This window comes from Aplidium turbinatum, chromosome 15, assembly GCF_918807975.1.
Source record: "Aplidium turbinatum chromosome 15, kaAplTurb1.1, whole genome shotgun sequence".
In the NCBI taxonomy this organism is placed as follows: Eukaryota; Metazoa; Chordata; class Ascidiacea; order Aplousobranchia; family Polyclinidae; genus Aplidium; species Aplidium turbinatum.
The window spans coordinates 15040172-15064580 of record NC_137486.1 but is presented as its reverse complement, the minus strand read 5'-3'; the positions used below and the strand labels follow the sequence as shown (position 1 = coordinate 15064580).

General features: G+C 38.2%; 1 protein-coding gene across 4 annotated transcripts; it reads right to left on the bottom strand.

Annotated features, from left to right (window-relative positions):
• Window positions 1–312: 312 nt before the first annotated feature.
• LOC145784535 (uncharacterized) lies at window positions 313–23950 on the bottom strand. Of its 4 annotated transcripts, none has more exons than XM_082596374.1 (13): window positions 23813–23950; window positions 21663–21817; window positions 21202–21290; window positions 20672–20823; window positions 19953–20144; window positions 19614–19756; window positions 19124–19256; window positions 18398–18514; window positions 17595–17689; window positions 6031–6256; window positions 5807–5848; window positions 5028–5071; window positions 313–471 (listed from the first exon to the last, which is right to left on the bottom strand). In XM_082596374.1, the coding sequence occupies exons 1-12, from the start codon at window positions 23850–23852 to the stop codon at window positions 5046–5048; spliced, it is 1410 nt and encodes a 469-aa protein (XP_082452500.1). In that variant the 5' UTR covers window positions 23853–23950; the 3' UTR covers window positions 313–471; window positions 5028–5045. The 4 variants fall into 4 exon arrangements, with proteins under 4 accessions (XP_082452500.1, XP_082452501.1, XP_082452503.1 ...); XM_082596375.1 differs by having other exon boundaries at window positions 313–468; XM_082596377.1 differs by lacking the exon at window positions 313–471 and adding an exon at window positions 1588–3018.
• Between the last annotated feature and the right edge of the window lie 459 nt (window positions 23951–24409).

The following is a 24409-nucleotide window of genomic DNA, read 5'->3' as shown; positions in this document are numbered from 1 at the left end:
TGCATATCACATTTTCGTTAAATGAAAGTTAACCGATTGGTTAACTTAACCAGCAGTTAACCACGTTTGGCGCATCCGACCCTAAGTGGTATAAGTTAACTGCGGAAAATGAAACGAATGTGCGTAGGTCTACAGGCGTATTTTGAGAACTCACAGCAAATTCTTTTCCAAGGCAGTGTAACCGAAGTGTTCGACCATGAAGAAAGTTTTTTTTTCAATATTCGAACAGTTCCAATGAATTTTTTTTTGATTTTATATAGTGGCCTTGGAGTGACATCCAAAAAAGTATCTTGCATCACAAAATGAGTCGTTATATCATTTATTGAAAAGAATTGTTAAAAATATCGTAACTGCGAAGCACTGCCATTGGTTTACTGATTCTTTGGTCTTCAAAACAAACTTAGCCCAATCCAACGTTGAGGTTTCTTGAACATTCTTCATGTAGCATATTTCGCTGAGAAACGATTTCTGCTAAATATATAACTCAAATAAAAGGTTTCGATAGCCTATATTTTATTGAACTTTATGTAAGCTAGCCTTCGGTAATTTTTAGTTATTACAATCAATATTTTATTGATCTTTCTGTGACCGCAGTAATGTAATGACTTCCTTGATTTTTTATCAAAACCTACAAAAAAGTTTGCCAAAATTATTTTTGTTAGCCTAGTGGATTGTAAAGTAGGTTGTTTGAACCTTTATCCTCGGACTGACAAAGCCTCTGGTAGGAATATAGAACCACTAGTAGGCTATAAGTTGTAGAGGGTTTGATCCACTGACGCAGGGCTGGTTACAAAGATTGATCGAGTAAAGTTTCTGATTGTTATTACCGCGGAATTAATCCATCCACTGGGCCAGTGGTTTTTAACCTTTTTAATATTATCCCCAAGAACGTGATGGATTTCAGTTACCCCCTTTTCATAAAATAACAAGTTGCAGCTTGCAATCAAATTTGTGCCAAAGTTAGCCTATACATTCAAATTTATTTTACAACCAACAAAATAGAAGTTTTTCAGTTTATTTATAGATTTGTTGGCTGTGCATTTTTAAGATAGTGTTTGCCAACACCGTTTTGTCGACGCTGTTATAGCTGATACTGCTTTTTGCTATCATACTGTCAAGATCTAGTCACAGTGGAGGATAGACAGCATCTCATACCATTTTCAATCGCTAACTTGTTTCGATACTTCGTTTTCATAGATGCCATTGCTGAAAATCCTACTTCACAGCAATATGAGGAAGGAAATTGGGTCAAAAAACTTTACGGTTTTCTGAAAAGGTTTGGATATTCATTTTGAAGACCAACCTAAAAATTACCGATATCTTCCCTTGCGAATTCGGTTTTTAGATTTGTACTTTCACGCAATCCAAGAAACTCTCTTTTCGCTGCCATATTGTCATCACTGATAGGCTACAGCTCTCCACAATCGAAAATGGCTTGCGAATCCATAAGTCCTTCTGTTGTCTTTCAATTCTAGGAAAGTATTTCATGGCTCGTATATATGCAAAGATTAGTTAAAAAACGTTTGTTTCGTTTCGTAGCTTATAAAAATTTAGATTTTTGGTTGTCTTTATTTTGGGGTACGCTAGGCTACATGTCGACGGCAATCCTGACTATACATAAGACACCAGGATACTATGATGCCACAAAATGCATAAGGGAAACGAAATATAAACGCACACAAAATCTGTCTACTGTAGTCTGCGTTCCAATCTGTAGGATTAAATATCCTGTATTTTATCAGAATGCAACCAAAACACGAAAGCCTAATCTAAAGTAGGCTAGGCCACAACCCGAAAAATATTAAATTACCTACAGGTTAAAAATAACTGCACAAAGCGCCGTTGAACGGAGAACAGTCCTGAAATCAGTGGCGTAGCTAGGGAATGTGCCGCCCGGGGCGGATTCAGATTTTGCCGCTCCTTCAAGAAAAAGCATGTAAAATGAAATGCGTTTTTTATCAGCACTGCAATACCCAACGTGCTTTTTTCAATTTGCGGTGTAAAGTCAGACGAACGTACCATTATAATTTAGTAATATACTGCATGCAAAAGCACAAAAACTGCTGCAGAATTAAAATAATCAATTTGCAACCTTTTACAAGGCTACCCAAATTTGAAGAGCATGTTTCCACCTCTGCTTAATAAATGCTAGTAGGCATTTTGTAACGTATTAAAAGCATAACGACATAAAAATCCATTTAATTCATTTCTACTAGACTGTGTAATATAGTGTAATATAAATAGTTGCATGATTACCAATGTAATGATATTATAGACGTTTTCTTCTTTTGCTCATTGAACTTTCGTTACTTATTCGCAACGTAAGTTTTATCATTTTTCCATTAATTTTTATATACGTACAATACTTTAAAATAAAATATGGATAGAATCATATAGAAGCTTATTCCTATCAACTGTAAAACGAATACAAAATGAGCAAGCGCACAAATTACAAGGTTACAAATGCAGCAAAATCATCTGTAGACTTTAGCCATGCCACTGCGCAATGCTTTCACTTTTTTCAATCTAACAGCCACATTCTAGTGACGGTAGCAAAATTATTTATTACAACAGTTAATAAACATAGCGTTTTGCTCCCCTTCTCCCCGTATTTAAAATATATAATTTAGGATACAAGGCCGCTTTATGTGGCCAAAAGTGAAATCCAGTGAGGCATGGCATCAGTAACAATAGTACAGTACGTAGTATATTGTTACAGCAATTAATAAAAAATCTAATTCTAAAAAATGCACTGCGGAGCTCTGCAAAACCAGTCTAACTTACACAGGGATAGGATTATAGTTTTGCGTAAGTAGAATTCAAAGATTTTCTGACTTGTTTTTGTGGGGGGTTAAGCGTGGATCGTGTGAAATCGATTTCAAACATGAAGCGTCAGTAGACTCCATGGACACTGACTTATAGCGCTATACGGTAAAATCATTTACTGAAATGGTTGTACTGTACTGTATAGGTGCAGCAGCAGTAGATTACTATGAGTAATCAGTATTCAGCAACGATCTGTAAAAACAAGGTAACTCCCTATTTCACTGAAAATCAAGAAATATTATCAGCTAATATTAGTGATACCCAACTACCAATGGCAACATCAAGATTATAATCAAAATCAGCTTCATATTTTATTGAATTACTAGAGTAAATCGATTTCACCAAAATTGTTGGCAACATTTCATTAATAATTACCAATGGACAACTTTATAAACATAATGTGCAATTACAGTAAACTTCATTCACTTATTCATTCAACAACAGCTACATATCCCTTCGGCTCTAATATTTTGTTACAAGTGTTGTCCCTTTCAAGTTTTCCCTCTACAGCTGTAACGAAAATGCACGGCCGCCTTATTTATTTTCTCATATCAAAATTAGTTCATTCTACATCCTTTGGTCAATGTTTCTGGTAAAATATTTTGTAAACGTAAGCGTTGGTTAATAGGTATTACTGTGGAGTAGCTTATTTAAAGAATCAAATAGTATGTTGCAAATGTAATTGTTTTACATTTTAAAGCAATTTTTGTAACCTAAGTGAGATTGTGCATGAGTCACTTCAAAAGTTAATTTTTCTGCTCTTGCGCTGTGCAAAGTCGTCAATTACCAAATCAAAATTAATCGAATCTACAAGATCACGCACAACGGAGAGTGTTGATAAATCAGTCAGTCTAAACTGGCCCATGCTTTCTCTGAGATAGTTCTTGATCAACTTCAGCTTAGAAAATGATTGTTCACAGCTTGCTACACTTATGGCGCAAGTGAAAAAGACACGCAACAAGACAACAACAGTAGGAAGAGAATCAGCAAGTTTATAAGTTTGAATAAATTGCAAAATTCGGAGAGGATCTTTCAACTTTGCCTTGGTCAATCCACCAGCAGCAGTAACAAATTATTGCAGCCTCTTTCTCTCAATTAGAAAATCGTGCATCTGCACATCTTCATCCACATGATCCAATTCACAATGATAATTTTCATTCAGCAAGTTTGAAGGAATCAGAAAGTCAAACTTGCTTGCCAGCTTAAACACTTGGTCAAATCTTTCTGTTGATTCAACAATTATTTGATCAAGGATGCAGATCAAGGATGTAGTTTCAAGACATTTGCAATAGATAATTTCATTTTCTTAACTGACTTAAAGTGGAATTATTCTATGTTTTGAACGTTACCATGCTGTTTGCTTTTATTTTTCGTGTACTTTTGCATTATCAACAAAACAAAAACGCCCTGTCTGAAAGTGCCGCACCCAGACGTTGTTGTCTGAATTAATCCATTCACTAGTGATGGTAGGCCCAATTTAATAGTTTGCCCCGATAGCTCGGTTGGTTAGCGCGTGATTTCTGAAACGAAGAAGCTTCAATAGCAAGCGGTGCTGGTTCGACTCTCGGGGTGGGCGCTTGAGAACGCACGTTAAGAACTGCTCTCCATTCAGCGGCAATAATGGATGGAATAATTCCCCGGCAACAACACTTCAACCATCAGAAAATCCACTCTGCCAATCTCGTAGAGCGCGCCTGCGTCAGTGACTCAAAGCGTCTACAAATATGCGAATCTGCCAGGATTAAGCTCTACAAGAAGCTTTCCCAGTCCGAGGATATAGATTCAATCAATATTACAAATTTATGACTCTTATTGACATATAATTGATGACTTAGGCTACGACTAGCTTACAGGTGAACAGTGCAGCCATTTTGCTGATGCTGGATAGCCTATAGCCTACATTTTCTTTGGCAGCAGTAGGCTATACAATTGCTATACTGTTTTGCTGTGAGTGAGGTTACTTTACTGGGAGTGAGGTTACTCTATATCTATAATAAGGTAGCCACTCAATCTACACCAAATTAAATCACTATATTTGGGATGTCATGCTGAGCAGACGTGGGTACAGTAGCCTACTAGGCTACATTTTTCACCGTTAGCAAGGCCAATTCGCTCAAAAAAAGAGTTTGCTGGCTCCATGAATAGTTTATGTAGGCTAGATTTTGTCACGACAAATCCAAGTTGCGGTACTGTTTACTTACGTCTCAATGTTTTCCTTGTCAAACTCCTCTCAAGGGGACATCCACTGAAAAATACATTTAGCTTATCATTAATTTTGTTAAGAAGTTATGGCCATCTGTAAATACGTCGAATGCCATAGCTCTGTTTTTTTTTCTATATTCACCAAGCAAACCAAGGATCATTCTCTGGCTGAGTGCTAGAATGTCACAATCAGTACCGTAGTTTTGAAAGGTGGTACTTTTGGACCCCGACCCGGGATAACTTTAGGGGCCGGAACCTCTAATAGTAACCCGAAAACATGAAGAAACCACGGAGCATTTTTACGGTAGGCTGTATTGATTTGAGGCCCAAGGATATCATTGGTACTGGTCCAAAATATCTTCTCAACGGCCCTGGTCACAATGATGGTAGCCACTTCAACATCTTTTGATTGGTTGGCGGTGTCACTGGATCTTACAAAAGTTGCAATGTTAAAGTGGTCACCGATATGTGTTGGAAACTTACGGCATATGTGGAGGTAGAAGAAATGGCGTCACGCCATTTGGAATCACCTCTAAGCTAGCCCTCTACTGGCTAAACATGGTCACCAGTTTTAAAACAACTTTCTAAAAATCAAGCGTTTAGCCTCATGCTTAAAATAACTATAGCCTACTATACTTCAGAAAGATGACGCATACACTGTAAACTTTTTGCCTTTGAACTAATAGGATGAAAAATTGTGCTGCGGCCTGCGGCAATCTAGTTATCATGCTACTAAACCAGTAGATTAAAAAACATGTACCTATAATAAACGACTAACCTTCATTTCTCAATTCGCTGTATGTGTTTCTCGACGACGTGCCTAAAAATAATTATATTATTAGGAAAGATTGGCCTGGCGTCCTACACAAAAACGCACCTACAGCATTTAACAAAACAATTATTATAAAATAGTAAAACTGATTTTTACCTTATCCTCATTTCCTAAATTAAGTTATGAAACAGATAGATTATGGTAGGCTAATAGGTCTATAGTCGTTTTACCTGGACCAGCATCACTTCTGTGTCTCTTCTTTCGGACATAAAAATACGCCGTACTGGCCAAAACCAAAATAAAACCCACTACAGCTGCAATTATTCCTGCTGTCAATCCTGCATGGTTTACGACGGTTGAAGTAAGGAGGATAATGTTGAACTTGATTGTGTGGTTAAAAGGAGGGAGTGAAGAGTGAATAATGAGACAGTAATTTCCATAGTCGTTGATAGATGCCTACAAAAATCAATTTTATTGTTTTTTTAACTGTAATAACGGATCATACAAAACTTCTTTGTTAGTTGAAACATATTAAAATTCATACGAAAACCGTTTAAAATTCTTACATGTTTTATTCTAGATCCCACTTTAATACCATTTTTATTTGAAATAATCTGATAAAACTACCATAGGTTTCTCATCTTTAGCCCAGTCGAATAAATAGCTATGGTTATGCAAGATCGAGCAATTAACGGTTGTTTAACTCTCGAGGTGTACGTTTGTTCCAGACGGTTGTTCGCCTGGTCAAACGTCATGTAGAAACCGTTCGGGTCTACTGAATATTACGTCATGGAAATTCCTAAAACATGAGCCAAAATTGCGCCATCGTTCGTAAGACCTGTGTCAAACCTGTTGAAACCTGTTTGGGCCTGTTTCAGTTTGAAACCTGTTTAAACATGAAAATATTGCGTCACGAACTGCCGGCGTGCCTTTGAGTTATCACAAATTTTTCTGATTCATTCTCGAAGTTGTTTGTTGGAAGTCGGTCGCACATTTAACTGGTTTATTTGGTGCTTGCTAGCTGGACAAATTCTCCGTCTTTTATCCAAGTAATCTGTATCGTAGTGACAGTTTTTAGAGGTGCAAGGCGTTGCATCTCGATTTCGACAGCCGCGGGCTAATTTTACAGGAATACACTTTTGAAAAGACGTTTCGAAAGAGTGTTTATTTTTCGGTCACCTACATGCAGACGAACGGATTTGGGAATCTTATGTTACAATTTTCCCACGAAGAGATTATGGTTTACCGCTGTGACCATAAAAAATAAAAGACGGGTTCTTGTCAGTTGGTAGGTCAAGAAGAAATTAAAGCAAGAAAAATAAAAAACGATTTTGTTAGCTGGTAGGCCAAGAAGCACTTGAAGGCATAAAAATAAACGACGTGTTTGTTGTCAGCTAGTGCAGAAGAACTACTTAGAAGTACAAGAAATAATAAAAGAAGATTTGTTGGTTGGTAGTCTACACTCTTACAGAAGCAAAGAAAAGTAAAGACATTTCTTCTCAGTTTGGTACAGAAGAAAAATAACTTTGACATTCATTGGCAAGAAAGAAGATTAAAAGACAATCCATCTGTGCTTGTAGATTCAAGTGGAAGAATCCAAGCAAGTTTTGTGGACTTTAGGACTTCATACCCGTACAGCTACGGTATCGTGCATTTAAATTCTTTTTTGTATTTTTACGGTCTTGGCAGTTAAGTTTTTTATAACTACTGTAGCCTAATAATTTTGTGTGTTTGTGTAACTTCATTTTTTTAATTGTTAATTTAGCCCCAACATTTAATATGTCTACACTCGGTGGCGACAAGGACTCGACCGCCGTAGACTCGACTGAGTTTAAACCTGATGATGTTCTTTGCGGTCGGGCAGGCCATTCTGGGGAGGGACCCAGTAACGATGAGGCTAAGTCAGTTCGAGAGGCCCGGCATCTTAGACGAGATATTTTGACTCAAATTGGGGAACTTTCTGTAGCCCTAGGTTCTTTGAGTGATAAGCAGGAACTGTTAATTTTTAGATCTAAGTTCTCTACTTTAGAAGAGGAATTACGGCATTTCCATGCTCTTTTGACTAAAATCTTTAACTCTGCAATCTTGGCAGAACTTCGTGATAGGGTAGATCCCGAATTTAACTCGTTAAAAAATAACTTTGAACAAAAAGAAAGTGAGTTCTCAGATATGTTGGATGCTGACATACATCCTGAGGATAGCGCCTCAAATGTAAGCACTAGGATGTCTAGGACTTCGTCTCGGATAGTGGCACAAATTAACCTGCAGCTAAGACGAGAGGAGCTCCAGATACAAGCTGAGGCCGAAGCGAGAGCTGCTGAGGCTGCCGCGAGAGCTGAGGCCATTCGAGCTGAGGCTGCCGCGAGAGCTGAGGCCGAAGCGAGAGCTGCTGAGGCCATTCGAGCTGAGGCTGCCGCGAGAGCTGAGGCCGAAGCGAGAGCAGCTGAGGCCGCCGCGAGAGCCGAAGCGAGAGCTGCGGAGTTCGCACTCAAAGACGCTCAGTTGAGGGCTGAACAACGTAAAGAGGTAGTTTTAGCTGAATATCGATCAGAGGTGGGCTCTCGGCGTAGCTCTAAGAAGGGCTCTTCTAGGCATTCCAGAAATGAACATCAATCGCAGTTTAATTTACATAACCTTTTCCAAACGCCCGTTCAACCTGTGAGTGGACCAGGGCAATCCACACGTTTTCCAGCTGTTTCAGGAGGTCTCGGGGCCGCGGCTAAGGGTCTTCCGAATGCTGTAGAGCCAAGGTCTGCGAATTACAACCGAACTCCTCCCCCAGAGCGTACAGGTCACGGGGCCGCCATTAGTAGTAATGCTTTGCCCCCTTCACAGTTTTCTGCGCCGCTAGGTTTTGATCGCCCAGCTACACGTAATTTGGGTGGTTGTGAGAGGCGTATTGCGTCTCCTGATTTTAACGTGTGTGAGGATCGTGATCGGGCTGTGCATGTGACTGAGCCCACTCAGCCCCTTAAGGGATATAGCTTGTCTTCTCCCGCTAAATCGAGTTCTCAACAGCAGGATTGCTTTTTTGAATACCAAAATAGTAGGACGTTTTTCGATAAGGCGGCCTTGATTGGTTACGATGGTAATAATATGCCATTTATCTTCTTTAAAAATCGTGTTACGGCCTTAATGGCAGCTTCGCCCTTTAAGAGGACTCGTTTGACTTTGTTACAAGCAGCTTGTGTTAGGACAGCTGCGCAAACGATTGCTAATTTGGTTTCTGATACCCCTGGCTTGTCAGAGGAAGACAGGATAGAAATGTCGTTAGCTCGCTTGTCCCAGCGTTTTGGGGTTCGTGGAGGTCTTTTTGCAGAACCGGAAATTAGAAAGTATCGCTATGGTAGCAAATTGACTTCGACCTCTTCCAGTGATCTGAAAGAGTTTAAAGATGAATTATCGCAGTGTTTGCTTTTCGCGTGTAATGAAATTGCGCTCTTCTGATTCGCGTGTGTGACGTCATTATTATTTTGTTTCGGACGCAGGCATTCTTTCTTTATTGGTACACGCGGTGTTTTGTGTTTTCAACTCGTTGCAGTCTTGAGTTTGTTAGCTGGTGTTAGGTTCCTATGTTTACAGAGTAATGATGTTCTTTTCTGTTTACGTATGTATTTATGTTCTGTATTTAGATATCATACTTTTAAGTTAATTAAAACTTCAGTAAGTGAAATGTCTGGTTATTGTAACAGAACAATTTAATTAACTTATTTGAAAATGGAAAGCAAGTTTTATAAACCTAACGTCTTCAAGGCTGATCCAAGTTCTGCGCAATCCAAGAAAACCTGGCTACATTGGTACAAACAATTCACGGGATTCTTAGAAGGTACACCGGATGCGACTGATGTGGACAAGCTAAGATGCCTGATTGCGCATGTAGATGCCGACGTTTATGACTATATTAGTGAGTGCGACACGTTCGACAATGCAGTCGCTACACTACGTGCTCTTTATGAAAAACCTATCAACAGTAGTTTCTCACGCTACCAATTGAAAACTTGCAAACAAGAAATAAGTCAATCGCTAGATGACTATCTACAAAAGCTAAAAACGTTAGCCAAAGATTGTGATTATAGACAGGTTACGGCAATAGAATATCGAAACGAAGCTATATGCGAAACGTTCATTTCTGGTATTGTCTCTCACGAGATTCGACAGCGTCTTTTGGAAAACAACACGCCAGAGACCACAACGCTAGAAGCTATTTTCAAGCAAGCTCGTTCCTTAGAAATTGCTCATCGAAACTCCGAACAATACGACAGGCCGTTTGTGTCAAAGCCGATTTCTGAGTATCATGATGAACCCAGTACTGCTGCTATTCCAAACCAACTTGCGGGTAGTTCCAATCAATCCAGCTTCAAATCAAAATGTGGATATTGTGGAAGTTTTCCAAAACATGCTCGGTCGCTGTGCCCTGCCAGAAAAGTCAAGTGCTACAAATGCAACGCTTACGGACACTACGCGGTGGTTTGTCGCACGAGTTGGAAGAACTCTTCTGCAATGGAATCGCTCGCGGTGGTATCATCGTCGGAACCAACAGGAGACCCCCCAACAAAGGTAAATGTTAGAATTAGCATCAATGGCATTTGGGCTAATGCATTAATTGACACCGGATCCAGTTTAAGCCATGTGGATAAAGAGTTTGTTCGAAGGCATAATCTTGTAGTTCACCCTCAATCATGTAAAATTGGAATGGCGATAAAAGGAAAAGCGTCAAGTAGTCAAGGTTACTGTCAAGTAAACATTGAACTCGAGCAACGCAAATATGTTGATGTCAATCTGGTAATTTTAAAACACTTACTGACTGACGTAATTTTGGGCCAAGACTTCTTAAAACAACACGAGTCAGTAAAAATTGATTTTGGTGGAAAGGAACCATTACTTCAGCTTGGCGCTCTAGGAAAAATTAAGACACCTCTCATGCCACAACTTTTTGAACATTTGACTGCAGATTGCAAACCTATTGCCACAAAATCAAGAAAACAATCTATTACTAATGAAACATTTATTGGAAATGCCATTCAAACGCAACTAGCTAATAGAACAATTCGTCTAAGTACCTCCCCATGGAGAGCCCAAGTTCTTGTTGTGTCTGGGGAAAATGAAGAAATTCACCGGAAAAGAATGTGTGTGGATTATAGCCGCACAATTAACAAATTCACTGATTTAGACGCTTACCCATTACCCAATATGCAAGATCAAGTAAACAAAATTGCCCAATACACGTTCTTCAGCACACTCGATCTCAAAAGTGCTTATCATCAAATTGAAATTCCCGAAGCTGATCGCTTGTACACCGCTTTTGAAGCAAATGGTCAACTGTACGAGTACAATGTCATTCCATTCGGCTTAACTAACGCGGTGCCATGGTTTCAAAGAATTATAGATGACATTATTGATCGACATTCTTGTAAAAGTACTTTTGCTTACTTAGACAATGTGACCGTGTGTGGCACAACAAAACAGGAGCACGATGAAAATCTGCGTCACTTCCTGGATGTTGCTAAAGACTGCAACCTTACTTTTAATGAAAAGAAGTGCAAGTACTCATGTAAAACAATTGATCTCCTAGGGCAGGGGTTCTTAACCTTTTTTGTCTCGTTTACCCCTTGCCGAATAAAAAAAGTAAAATTTACCCCCCACCGTTTTGGTGGCCCCTTGTGATGTCATCGTGTCCAGTCAACCATGCGAAGAAATGCAAAACATCTTTTTTGTCTGGATTTATCTTGACGGGGTCCTGTGAAAAATAATGTCTACTCGAATGACTTTTGTGTTTGCTTTCCACGAACACTTTTGGAGATTCTTGGAACAGTCGTTGAAAGAGCTACTCGCATGTCGTCTTTGGGAACAAAGCGAGATCGATGTTTTGTTTTAATAGTTAACAATGAAGAGAACCCTGCTTCACACAGATAAGTAGTTGGAAAAGGTATAATAACTTCAAATGCACGATTAGTCAGCGTAGGAAACTCTTCAACTAATCCTCACCAAAACTTGGAAAAGTCCCCATTGCACGATAAGAATTTGGAACAAAGCGTTGTTGAACATTGAAGATCAATCAATTCATCTTTGCAAAGATCATCGTCAGCAATACTTTCTAACTTGGCTTCGAAGGGATGAGTTATCCAAAGAGCAGTAGCCTACTGTTAAAACTTTCACCTTCGAAGTAACCGCCAAACTAAAGTTCTTTTTTAAGGCGGGAAGGTGCTGGCATATTTCGACTTCGAGGTCAGAAATCTCGTTGCGACTTCTACTGACTTTTTAATCATCAAATGTTGGAGAATTTGTGTAAATTCCTTTTTGAACTCTTCTACTCCACAGATCTAATTTTGTCTGAAAGCCCTGAATTTTATCATGTACATCTATAATGGTAACACTTTTTCCTTGCATTTGCATATTGAGCTGGTTCAAACTTGAAAAAATGCCTGTCAAGTAAGCCAATACACCAAGAAATTTGTTGTCGCCAAAGTGCTTACTCAACGGGATTTGCGTTCTCGAAGAAAAACTTCGATTTCACCATATAGTTCGAAAACTTGAGACAAAACAAGACCCCTATAGAGAGCCACCGAACTGCGGTGTGATAAAGAACAGAGTGTTCTGACCCCATCTGATTACAAACCACTTTGAAAAGACGATGATTAAGAGCATGTGCCCAGATAAAATTCACACATTCAACCACATGCTTCAATACTGCTGCTTTCAAATATTCTGGACGGTTTTACTTGCCAGTACATGTCGATGAAGGGCACAGTGAGTAGAAATGATGTTCGGTGCGCGTTCTTTCACCACAGTTGTGAAGCCAGACTTAGCACCGAGCATAGATGAGGCACCGTCTGTGCAAAGTGAACCCACATTATTCAAGGATACATTATTTTGTTGAAAGAAATTATCAATTTTTTTCCAGTTTGCCAGTATCCATTTTTTCCAAAAATGTAGCACACATAAGCTGCTGAAATGAAACTGGTAGTCTACTTGTGTGGAGATAAAAGAAAAAGACGAAAACTTACATTAGCCTAAGCATAAATTTTGAATCAAAATCGAGTGCAACACTACCAGTTTTTTAATAACCAAAAAAATGAAGTTTACTTTAATTTGATTCAGTAAATTTACCCCCTCTGTAGGTGAAATTTACCCCCAGGGGGTAAATTTACCCCCTGTTAAGAACCCCTGTCCTAGGGTATAGAGTTCAAAATGGAACTATAATTCCAGATCCAGAAAGAGTAAGGCCCCTCCTTCAAATGCCTGTGCCCCGGAGTACAAAGGCTCTACGACGAATTGTCGGGTTATTTGCGTACTATGCACGTTGGATACCAAAGTATTCGGATAAAATAAAGCCTCTAACGGAAACAGCATCATTTCCATTGAATCAAGATGCTGAAAACGCGTTTAAAACCTTAAAACAAGTGTTGGCGGACGCGACGTTGCAAGCTATTGATGAAAATTTGCCTTTTTGTGTTGAAACCGATGCGTCGGACGTAGCACTGTCAGCAATACTTCAACAAAACGGTAAACCGGTTGCATTTTTCTCTCGCACCTTGAATCGCCATGAAAAGCATCATGCAAGTGTTGAGAAAGAGGCCACGGCAATAGTGGAAGCTGTTCGAAAATGGTCGCATTTTCTCCACGGCCGTCGTTTTAGCCTCGTCACCGATCAAAATTCGGTAAAGTTTATGTTTGACAACAAAAATCATGGCAAAATTAAAAACGACAAAATTCTCCGATGGAGAGTTGAACTTTCACAATTTTCTTACGACATTATCTATAGGCCTGGGACTTTGAACGTAGCACCAGATGCTATTTCAAGAGCATATTGTGCCAGCACAGCAGACACTACACTGTACGAAATTCACGACAAATTATGTCACCCAGGGGTGACAAGAATGTTTCATTTTATTCGTATGAAAAATTTACCGTATTCAGTTGAAGACGTTCGACGTTTGACTGCTAATTGTGAAGTATGCTGTGAAGTAAAGCCACGATTTTATAAGCCACCGAATGCTACTTTAATCAAATCTACCCAACCGTTTGAGAGACTGAACATAGATTTTAAAGGCCCGATACCATCAGTTTCTAAAAATCGTTATTTTCTTACTATCGTGGATGAGTATTCTCGCTTTCCGTTTGTATTTCCTTGTGCTGATACCAGTGGCGATACTGTGATTTCATGTTTGCATAATTTGTTTTCGGTATACGGTACGCCTAGCATTATCCATTCTGATAACGCCAAAGCGTTTAAATTTTCTAAGAGGTTAAAAGAGTACTTGAGAAATTTGTCTGTTGCGACTAGTTTCACATCTGTATATAACCCCCAAGGGAATGCTCAATGTGAACGTTACAATGGTATTGTGTGGACTGCCATAAAACTGTGTTTAAGATCGAAAAATTTACGTACTGCCCACTGGGAAGCTGTGTTACCCAAGGCTTTACATTCGATCCGATCATTGCTTAATACTGCCACAAACGAAACCCCTCACGATCGCTTGTTTAAGTTTTCACGACGATCATCGTTTGGCACTTCTGTCCCGACTTGGCTCGAAGATGGTCCTGTGTATGTTAGACGGCATGTGCGTAACAGTAAATATGAACCTCTTGTTGACAGTGCCGAGATTCTCGAAAGTAATCCGAATTATGCCCGTGTACGTTTCGAAAATGGTCATGAAGCCACTGTATCTGCCAGAGATCTTGCCCCCACAGGACATTCGTCTTCACCTCCGTCACAAGATGGCGTGCTTGAACCTGATAGCATGGGAGTTAGCCCAGCAGATAATAGGCCTACCGACTTACCGCTCGCCGAAGTTGACGACTCGCCCAAAAAGGTTGTGAAAGCACAAACTGAAGTGGGTTGGCGATCATCAAGAGAACGTAAACCTCCTGATAGGCTATCTTACTAAATGTGTTCTCTTTAAGCTACCGTGTTATTATATTTGCTATGTATTCGCTATTAATATTCTCACTATTTTGGTGGAGGAGATTGTAATGAAATTGCGCTCTTCTGATTCGCGTGTGTGACGTCATTATTATTTTGTTTCGGACGCAGGCATTCTTTCTTTATTGGTACACGCGGTGTTTTGTGTTTTCAACTCGTTGCAGTCTTGAGTTTGTTAGCTGGTGTTAGGTTCCTATGTTTACAGAGTAATGATGTTCTTTTCTGTTTACGTATGTATTTATGTTCTGTATTTAGATATCATACTTTTAAGTTAATTAAAACTTCAGTAAGTGAAATGTCTGGTTATTGTAACAGAACAACGCGCAAGCTTATGGTCAGCGTGATAAATTAGAAGGACGTTTTGTTTTGGATTTGGCTAAGCGACTCCCGTTTGACGCTAAGCAGCGTTATCTTGACTTTTTAGGTGATCAGTATGGTGGCACTGATGAGCCTACCTTTCAGAGTTTGTTTGAATTTGTAGTACGGGAGGAAACGCGTAAGTCGACTGATTTTAGCATTATGCTAATGGGCGATTCTGGTGAGTCGCAGCAATTTACTGTGACCAACGTTTAAGCAGAACACTTCAAGAACAGCTTTCTATCTTGTGCCACGTGGTGGGCGAATTTCATTTACTGGCAACAATAAGTGAAAACATCAATCTCTCAATCTCAATGACCAGGCCTATGTGTCACTGGTCCGAAGCCTTTACATTGTTTACAACAACCATGTTGCGAAAAACGGCAAGGTCTTTTTATTATAATTTATCTTTACAAAATCATATCTTTGCCATAACATTTTTCAACCAATTTTAGTTTCAAGGAAACTATACGATTTACTCTATTTGTTTTTATACCTACTTCAAGGTAAATCACACTGTTAAATCTCCACATTTCGTGTAGGCTAATATAAGTGGTGGCCTGCAGTGTTTAGCCTACTGTTTAGCTTTCGCAACAAGCAAGGTTAATTTATAACTGGCTAGGGTAGCCTGTCTTAGGAGGCATTTTAATTTTGCCACAAAACATAGTCAGAATATCATTTGATGGCCTGAATTTCGTCATCTTGGCACAACTGGCAGCGCTGGGTGAACTTTAGTGAAAAAAGAATACTCGCTGCCACTCAATGTGAGATGCAGAAAGTCTACTTAGCATAAGTTACACTCCCATAAATATATCACTGCACCTGTTATTCAAGCACATCAGAAATAATATTGAAGTTTGGCTCTTGTCATGAGACTGCTGTGAATGTTAGAATCACATTATAGTCTCTACCAGCAGAGATGGCTTAAAATGGATAACTACTAGCTACGATGCTCACGTCTAAGGAGACACGTGTGTTACTGCTGGTCGGATATGTAATCGCTCAGATACTGCCTTGCTTTTATAGTTGGCTGTATTTTTTAAAGATTGGGTGGTTATTTTCAAAAATTGATAATCATGGCAGCCAAATTGAAACTCTATTGCAGATGAAGATAGCAATAAGCACTATGTATCACAATTAGTGATTTTAGACTCAGTTTTCTATGCTTATAGAAAAATAAAATAAATTAAGAAGTCAAAAACAAAGTAGAAGCTATAGCCCACTGTCAAAAACGCGCGAAAGTAACACGGTATTTTGATATATTCAAGAAAAATATAGCCTAGGCCTACTGCTTTTTAACTGTAGCCGGCGGTAGCCCTTGAAGCTATTGAAATAAATAAATCAGGGGTTCTCAACCGGGGGTACTCGTACCCCTTGGGGGTACAAGATTAAACATCAAGGGGTACGAAGATCCTTGGGCCACAGGGCAGCTTTTCAAACAGATTTCACAGTACAGTTTTATTTTGTAATTTTAAATAATATTATGCCTTTACCGTCTTTGCTTTGAAAAAAAAAAAACAATTATATATACTATAGGCTATATCTACAAATAATTGTTGTTATTTAGTAGGCTAAGAGGCTTCATTGTCTCATAACAATGTGTTTTTTTTTACTTGCTGCTGAAAATGAAAATGAAAACCTTGCTAATTTTCCTTGTCTTGATCAAATTGCAAATAACTCTTTGCTGCAAAATGTCAAAATGAAGATTTATTTCCCATTTAAAGATGCTGGTTAATTCTTTCGATGGTTGCTTTTTCGCTGGTGAATTTTGATTTAACAAAAATTTCGGATGAGGATAATACCATCGAAATGAAAAGCTGCCAAAAATTGAAACTGCTATTTGACAAATCAAAGTTAGAAGATTTTTGGTGTGCTCCTATTAAGCTTTCCCAAGTATTGCTGTGGAAGCCATGACAGTGTTAATTCTCTTAACTACTGGTTAGTACGGTACCGGTACAGTGAAAGTGGCTTTTCGATTATGATGTTTTCATCAAGAATAAGTACAGAAATCGTCTGCAACTGGAAGATGATTTACGTGTTGCCTTGAGTAAAATCGAACCATCATTTAAGCGAATTTTATCAATGAAGCAGCAACAAATATCTCGTTGAGAAGTGAAAACAAAACAACTAACAATTAATTTCTTTTGTTAATTTTTGCATTTTTGTGTGAAATATTGGTATAACGTTTAATTGAGCTATAAAAGCAATTTAATCTAACAATATACACCTGAAAAATTCAATCAGAATTTTTTGGGGGTTCGAAGAATGCTCTGACCTGACAAAGGGGTACGAACAGCAAAAAAGGTTGGGAACCCCTGACATAAATAAATCTTATGAGACTGCTTAATGCGCTTATGAAGGGAAAATATGATAAAGCGACATAGTTAGATTCTTATGCAAAGTGCTTAAAATCTACTCTGAAAAAAGTTGATAAAGTAAAATAGTGTATTTTTAAAATCTTCAAAAGATAAACGTGTGTTAATAGCCTATAAGAAAACACAATCAATTACTTACCTTCAAACGCTTAAAGTAAAACGTTTGTGTCCGGTTTGACTGCTCCTCTTCACCAATAAAAAGTGCAGTTGATTTATCCCTCCTTACTGCTGAACCTAAAATACATCAATTCGAAGTTTAAACGCAAACGACTAAGCTTATTCATAACTGGATAACAAAAATTGTTGCAAAATACAAACTAAACTGTCTTCATCTTCAGTGTTATTAAAACACTGAAGATGAAAACAGTTAAGTTTACGAAGTTAGTTGAACATGAGTTTGGTAAGTTATTTACATTTCAGGCTCTTAAGTTTTGATTAACATACAAATCATTTCAATGAAATTTTTTCATAATATAATAAAATAGCTAGGCCTAATATCTTTTTCAGTCGTGAAGATTAAACAAAACGGAACAAGCTCTTGTATTTAGCTTTACCCTTTGTCGTGTTCGACTTGGCTCACGCAGCGAGCGGTGTAGCCTAATATTTGTTTATTTTATTTTTTTTTGTCATAGGTCAAGTTTTTCTGCTAAGTGTCAAGTAGGCTACTGTAGTTCTATTTTCGCAAAATTTCTTAAAATATCTTTTGTGGTATTTTCAGTATCGGCGATTTAGATTTCTTGACCATGGCCTCATGAGAGCTGAAAAAGTACGTTTGTGTTATTTTTTATATGTGTTCAATGACTAAGTTATACTGTATAGTCCACTTTAAAAAAAAATGTGGTGTTGATGGTCAAAGCATGTACGTTTCTTGCTAATAAAAGTAATTGTAAACCAATAAAATTCAACAATTCACTTAAATAATTGTTCTGAAATTGACCCTACCATTTCTTAACAGTTTCAAAAAGTTAGCTCGTGGATTCGAGCGGAATGTCACATTGCACCATTCCGTCTGATTCACCTTCCATGTGCAAGTAGTTAGTGCATGTTGGTGTGGCACATCTAAAAGCATAAAAATAGCAATGCAATAGTAGCCGAAGCTTTTTCCAGCAAAAAAGGCACAAAACTGTTTTGAGATAGGCTAACTTGTAAGCAACGTTCAAAACAATTGTCCATTTTCAACAGGTCAACATTTTTTTGCTTAGCTTTTAATATTTTCTACTGATTGTAGAAATCTTAATATCTTCGCACTTAGAAACCTTTTGCAGAGTTTTAATCCTGGTAGCTTCGCGTTTTTGTACAAGCTTTGAACCATTGACGCATTCTTTGCTTGCCCTTGAACTGTTGCTGTCTGTAAGTTATTTCGTTCACCAGTTGTCGCTAAAGGACGAGCTGTGCTCAAAGTGCTTAAGTCCACACCCCAAAAGTTAAACCAGCGTCGCTTCATCTTGACGGATTGATGATTTCGCAAAGTCAGGTGCACTGATGACATAATTGCTTCTGCTGCTACAATGCGTTTTCAGAAGCATGTTAACTTCAGATCTTTACAGAACTTAACCATGCGTTGCTGTCAGGACCTTCGGGCTGTGGTTGCTGCAAAATGAAATTTATACTTTATGCAAACAAATATAGATTAGTAGATATTAATAACAGATCAGAAACATGACCCACATTGAACATTGAGTTTGTAAACTGGAGATTTCCCTGTGTCATTGAAGATTCGCGTATAGGGTGTTACAGCTTGACATGTAATTTGCTTGTTGTCGAGACTGGCGTTTATTGATCTTAGCGTGTACATTTGACCCTAAAAAAAAACTACTGGTTGTTTTTCCGATACCTTGTTAACATCGTTACGTGACCAGTCTTAAAGTTTCTGAAGAGTTTTCCCAAATTAACTTTTACACAAACTTATTTGAAGATATTCACATTTCAAAAATTTTCCTGATTATTTCTGCTGGCCATTGAAAACGCTGTCGTCCTCCAAGTATCCTGCGGCCTGCTAATCACCCACCCCTCACTTAAGCTAAACACAATTACTTTCTAAAAACTACACCATAACACCACCACTAGTATTTCTAGTTAAGTTGGTATATCGACGTGTCAAATTATTGTGCTCTTGAATTAAATTTGGTTATGATATTTGTATCAACATTTGAATCACCTTATGAATAATTTTCACGCTATTATCGACATACAATCGAGAAGAAGATCCAACTGGATTGACGTCACTATAATCGCAAGTGATGTCAAGAGATTTTCCTTCAACCACGGTCGTTAAGCCGTTAATCTTGACGTCACGTGGAGCTGAAATTTAATAAACAATAAAATTACTCACCTGTTTACAAATTTTTATCATGAATTTGTCTTCTTGAGCGAAAAGAAATGTTTGGACAAATTTACGCTAAGTTGAATCCACTAAATATCTAACATCTATTTTTCCTCTGGCGTTTATGGACTAATAAATGTAAAGTTTGAGGACTAATACAGTAAACCACATCACCGTTCCAACATTGCACTGTGTCTTCGCCGAACCACGTGGCTGCAGTCTGGCACTTCGTCACATTGGAAATAAGTGGAACTCCGCTGATATTGAACAGGGTCCCGTTGTTTAAACAAGAAAAATATCCAGTGTGGTTGAAATAAGGGTTTTCAGACAAAACTTCAACCGAACTTTCCGTTTGCGCAGAACAGTCTGAAAAGTACCAGGTTGTATTTTTAAAACTAGATAGGTTAGGTTGGAAGTTTTCAACAGAGGTAGGCTACCGGCAGCCTACTGTAAATCTACGATTGTGGGCAACGAGATTAAAGTACATGAAAAAACTTTTTGCTCGAATGTATCTTGACTTAGTGATCAAGTAATTAGGTCCAGTGTTATTATTAATCTCTGTAGGCCTACAGTAGGCTCTACATTGGGCGGAAGTGCACTGTAATCACTTGTCTGTCCAAAGCCTGTTAAAATCTTATTTCAAACTTTAAATTTGACTGGACATCGATCCCTTACACTTGATAGCAGTTAGAATCGTTAGTAGAAGTTGATAGTCTGAGCCCTGAAGAACAGCTTTTTATAACTATCATATCAAACAGAAAAAAGTATCATTCATCAGCCTAGAGTTCAAAGTTTAATCGGTTTCCAGTCACACGCTTACTATAATTTCGCACGTTGGCAATGTACGAGAATATAGAGGTCGCTATGACGCTGCATAGTGCATATATGCTTACCTGTGACGTTCAGTATGACGTGGAGGCTACGGCTATTAACTTTTACTAACTGGACCGTCACTTCAAGATTGTTTTCTTCTTTTTTCAGTTTACTTAATGTCATATGAGATTTAACTTTAAAAGTATTGTCTGATGTGAAATCGTGAGAATTTCTGAAATTGCAGGAAGAATTTCTTAGGCTACCGGTACATATAGCTTCACTGAAATAACAAACACTACAGTAAGCTACTAAGCCAGGAAAATATTAACCGATACTGCAAATAACTTAAAAAAATCTGTATTGGGATGTATAGTTTTTACTCAGTTTCAAATAAGAATATTGATCCACATCAAGAAACAACAATGCTCTCCTACCTTGAAAGTAAAATAAGATAACTATCTAATCTATAAGAAAAAAAGAAAAGGAAATAATATTCATCCATTTCTGTGCTGTGCGATAGCTTAATAAGTCGTGATGTTAGAGATTACAGAAGTTTCAAACTCGACCACACATCAACTTCTTGTTTTCTTATTCGAAGAATTTCACTCACTTGAATGATATACGCTCATTGTATTTGCTGTCGGTCACTGATGTGGTTATTGTCAGGTTTTGATTAATCACAATCAAAGCAACTGGGGTCTGAAACAAGAAAACGTGATTTCTCATTTTTCCCGAACAAAACAATATTTTATTTTATTTTAAACTAAGCTCAGCAGCAGGGACAAAGTTACAAAAAAAGGGGGCTGGGTGGGTAAACAATCGCGCCCAAAATTTTACCTTGCACCCCCTCCCCCAAAAAATGCATTTTTAATATTATCACAAGGTTTTAATTACATTGTATTACATGTTGAATGACGTTTCAAAAATGTTTGGCTACTTAAACATAGCCTACTCTTTGTTTGAAATATTAAAATATGGCCCCCAAACAGTTAGGCTACTCTTGCCTTCCTAAAATTTTCTTTCTAGCTACGTCACTGCTTAGCAGGTAACTACAGAGAAGGCAAAACTAACGTTTTGAATATTCCATAGAAATCCCCACGGGACAGTAATGTTTTTCGGAGAGCTTCCCACAACAGTGACAAAAGCCGACGAGCCGGTAGCTTGCAGCAACGACGATGAGGTTAATGAAGACAACTGTTGAGCTTGGCCCAAACGTACACAGTGATCTATGACATGTAAGAAATAGATAAAGCTAAGAATAAACAGGTCACAGTATTTTGCGAGGCTTCAAACACGTTTAGAGAAGTTAACTATCATAGAATTACCTACTAATAAAATATGGTATCGGCCTTCTAGGCCTAGCCTAACGGAGTGTAAAATATTTTGCTTGCTTAACTTGGGAGTTTGCCAATCGTTTTCTTCTTTTTTGACGCTAGCGACAATATCTTACAAGTTGCTATTGTTCTACGTATAGGCTACATTCATTGCTATCAAGACTTAAACGCAATTTAACGTGACAGATTAGAATGCCACAGACATATACAACCAAGCAACCACACGGCATTTAACATAATGGATTAAAATTGAACATAAACTATAAGCTACAAACGTTTTCGGCCATACACACGTTAGCCCTTATCAAGTAACAAAAAATAACTGCTTATCATATCTACAATGAAAATGAATAACTGATCTAAACACTGAATTGAAAAACGAAATGCAAAATGAAACGGCAGAATTTCTGCCGTTTCATTTTGCATTTCGTTTTTCAATTCAGTGTTTAGATCAGTTATTCATTTTCATTGTAGATATGATAAGCAGTTATTTTTTGTTACTTGATAAGGGCTAACGTGTGTATGGCCGAAAACGTTTGTAGCTTATAGTTTATGTTCAATTTTAATCCATTATGTTAAATGCCGTGTGGTTGCTTGGTTGTATATGTCTGTGGCTGAAGAAAGTAACCTCTTTACCAAAATTGTACAGATTAGAATATCCCAGAAAAATAAAATCTACGCAAGACGCCAAGCAAGCAAGAACGACTGTCATAAACTATAACAGTGTAAAAAGGTGAAATATCTTTATGCTGATTTACGAAATAAATTTGTGAGGATCTCAACTTGAGGTGAAAGCGACAAAGGCTAAAACCATTGGGTGACTGCCTTTAAAGCAAAAATACCTTTCTTGCTTTTTAGCTGGTTTGGTCTAACTACAGTAAATCTAAAACCTTTATCGCTGAGATTAATTCTAAATGCGATAACGCTAAACAAATGTATGCAAGATAGCTAAGATAGGCAGTAGGCACAGGGGCGGCTTGCTAGTGTGTGCTGCGGTGCTGCAGCACTCCCACAAAAGTTTTCACAAAAAGTTTCTCAAATATCTTAGCGTTTCTTCTGCCCAAAATGTAGTTTATGTTTTCTGTTTACAGAATTGCTGACTGCGTAAATTATAGTTGGCAACTCTGCGTGCTGTGAAATATTTTGTGCAAGGTTACAATAAAACATACACTCGATCGTGACGTCAACGAGCCGCCTGTTTTCTTGTGTTGCCTATAGGAAAGAATAGCAAACGCTTGTGCTGCGTTTCAAACAGCACATTCAGGGTTGCCAGGTTGGCATTTTTTATGTTGTTTGGCATAAAAAAAATCCTGTTTGGCTTTTTTCAAAATTTGGCATTTTTTGTTGCTTTTTTGCCCAAAATTTTTGTTTGGCATTGTTTAATTTGGCCTTTTAAACGTTGTTCACATGACTAACCCACTTGTTTGGTTTTAAGCTTTGCAGCTGTTGTTTATGACTGACCAGTCGTGCCTGCCGCCTGTTAGGCTACTGTAATGAATATTAGTATTTTACTAATACTAACATTGTTTGAAACATCACCCTGTCGTGCTCAGATGCTGTGACAGCACAATAGCTAGAACGTGTTATTCACATTTGTTTGTTGATCGTCCCTTCAAAATATTACACATTTGCGAAACTCTTAAATAAGCCAGTTTTATCTTAAACCTTTGTCACAATTTAGAGCTGAAAATACGTTCAAAATGCACCAAATCAAATGTAATTTTTCAAAATTTTCTGGGAGAGGCCCGCAGACCCCCCCCCCTCTGTTGAATTCGCCTTCGGCAAACACGCAGCACTCCCATTTCTAGAACTCACCAGCCGCCACTGAGTAGGCACATTACAAAAACCAAACCGTTGTGCATAGTCATCAAGATTCAAGATACTTACAAAGCCCTAACAGCAATACAATTTCCGGAAGTGCCTGCATAATTTTCTACCTTTGTTGTGCTGGATATATTACCAGTAAGTCACTTTCACAAATTTATGCTTCATTTATTCATAGATAATAATGATCCAAGTCTTAAAATTCTACAAGGCTGCTTTGCACGTAGGCTAACGCTGCAATAGGAGCGACTGTTAGAAAGGAGTTAGCCTAATTATTTACACTAGAGTAGGCTACTGTATGGTTTGTCTATGACGGTTGGGTTAAAAAGCTATCAAACAAACCCTGTCATGTGACATGCCGCATGCAGGCAGTGCCTCCAGCTAAATATAGCAATTCATGTCACGCATAAAAATCATGGTTAAAAGAAACGTAAATCGCGCAAACTTTGCGTTGCTTTTTTCCTTTGTTTCTCACCCATGTTGTAGCATGTAGCCTATTCAAACGCTAGAACAGTGGTTGTTAGCCTTTACTAACCTGCCGAACCCTTACGCTAATCTGCAAGCTTTCGTGGAACCCTAAATTTCCGCTGAGTCACAAAAACAAAAATCTACCACATTTAATATTAATACATTACTGCATCAATGAGACTTGTTGCTTTT

Excerpts from the sequence above, each read along its gene's own strand:
- LOC145784535 (XM_082596374.1), bottom strand. The coding sequence starts at position 23,852 with ATGCAGGCACTTCCGGAAATTGTATTGCTGTTAGGGCTTT. Across the intron at positions 20,145-20,671 it reads CGTCATACTGAACGTCACAG|ACTGTTCTGCGCAAACGGAA; the intron begins GTAAGCATATAT and ends GGTACTTTTCAG. Across the intron at positions 5,072-5,806 it reads CAGCGAATTGAGAAATGAAG|TGGATGTCCCCTTGAGAGGA; the intron begins GTTAGTCGTTTA and ends TGTATTTTTCAG.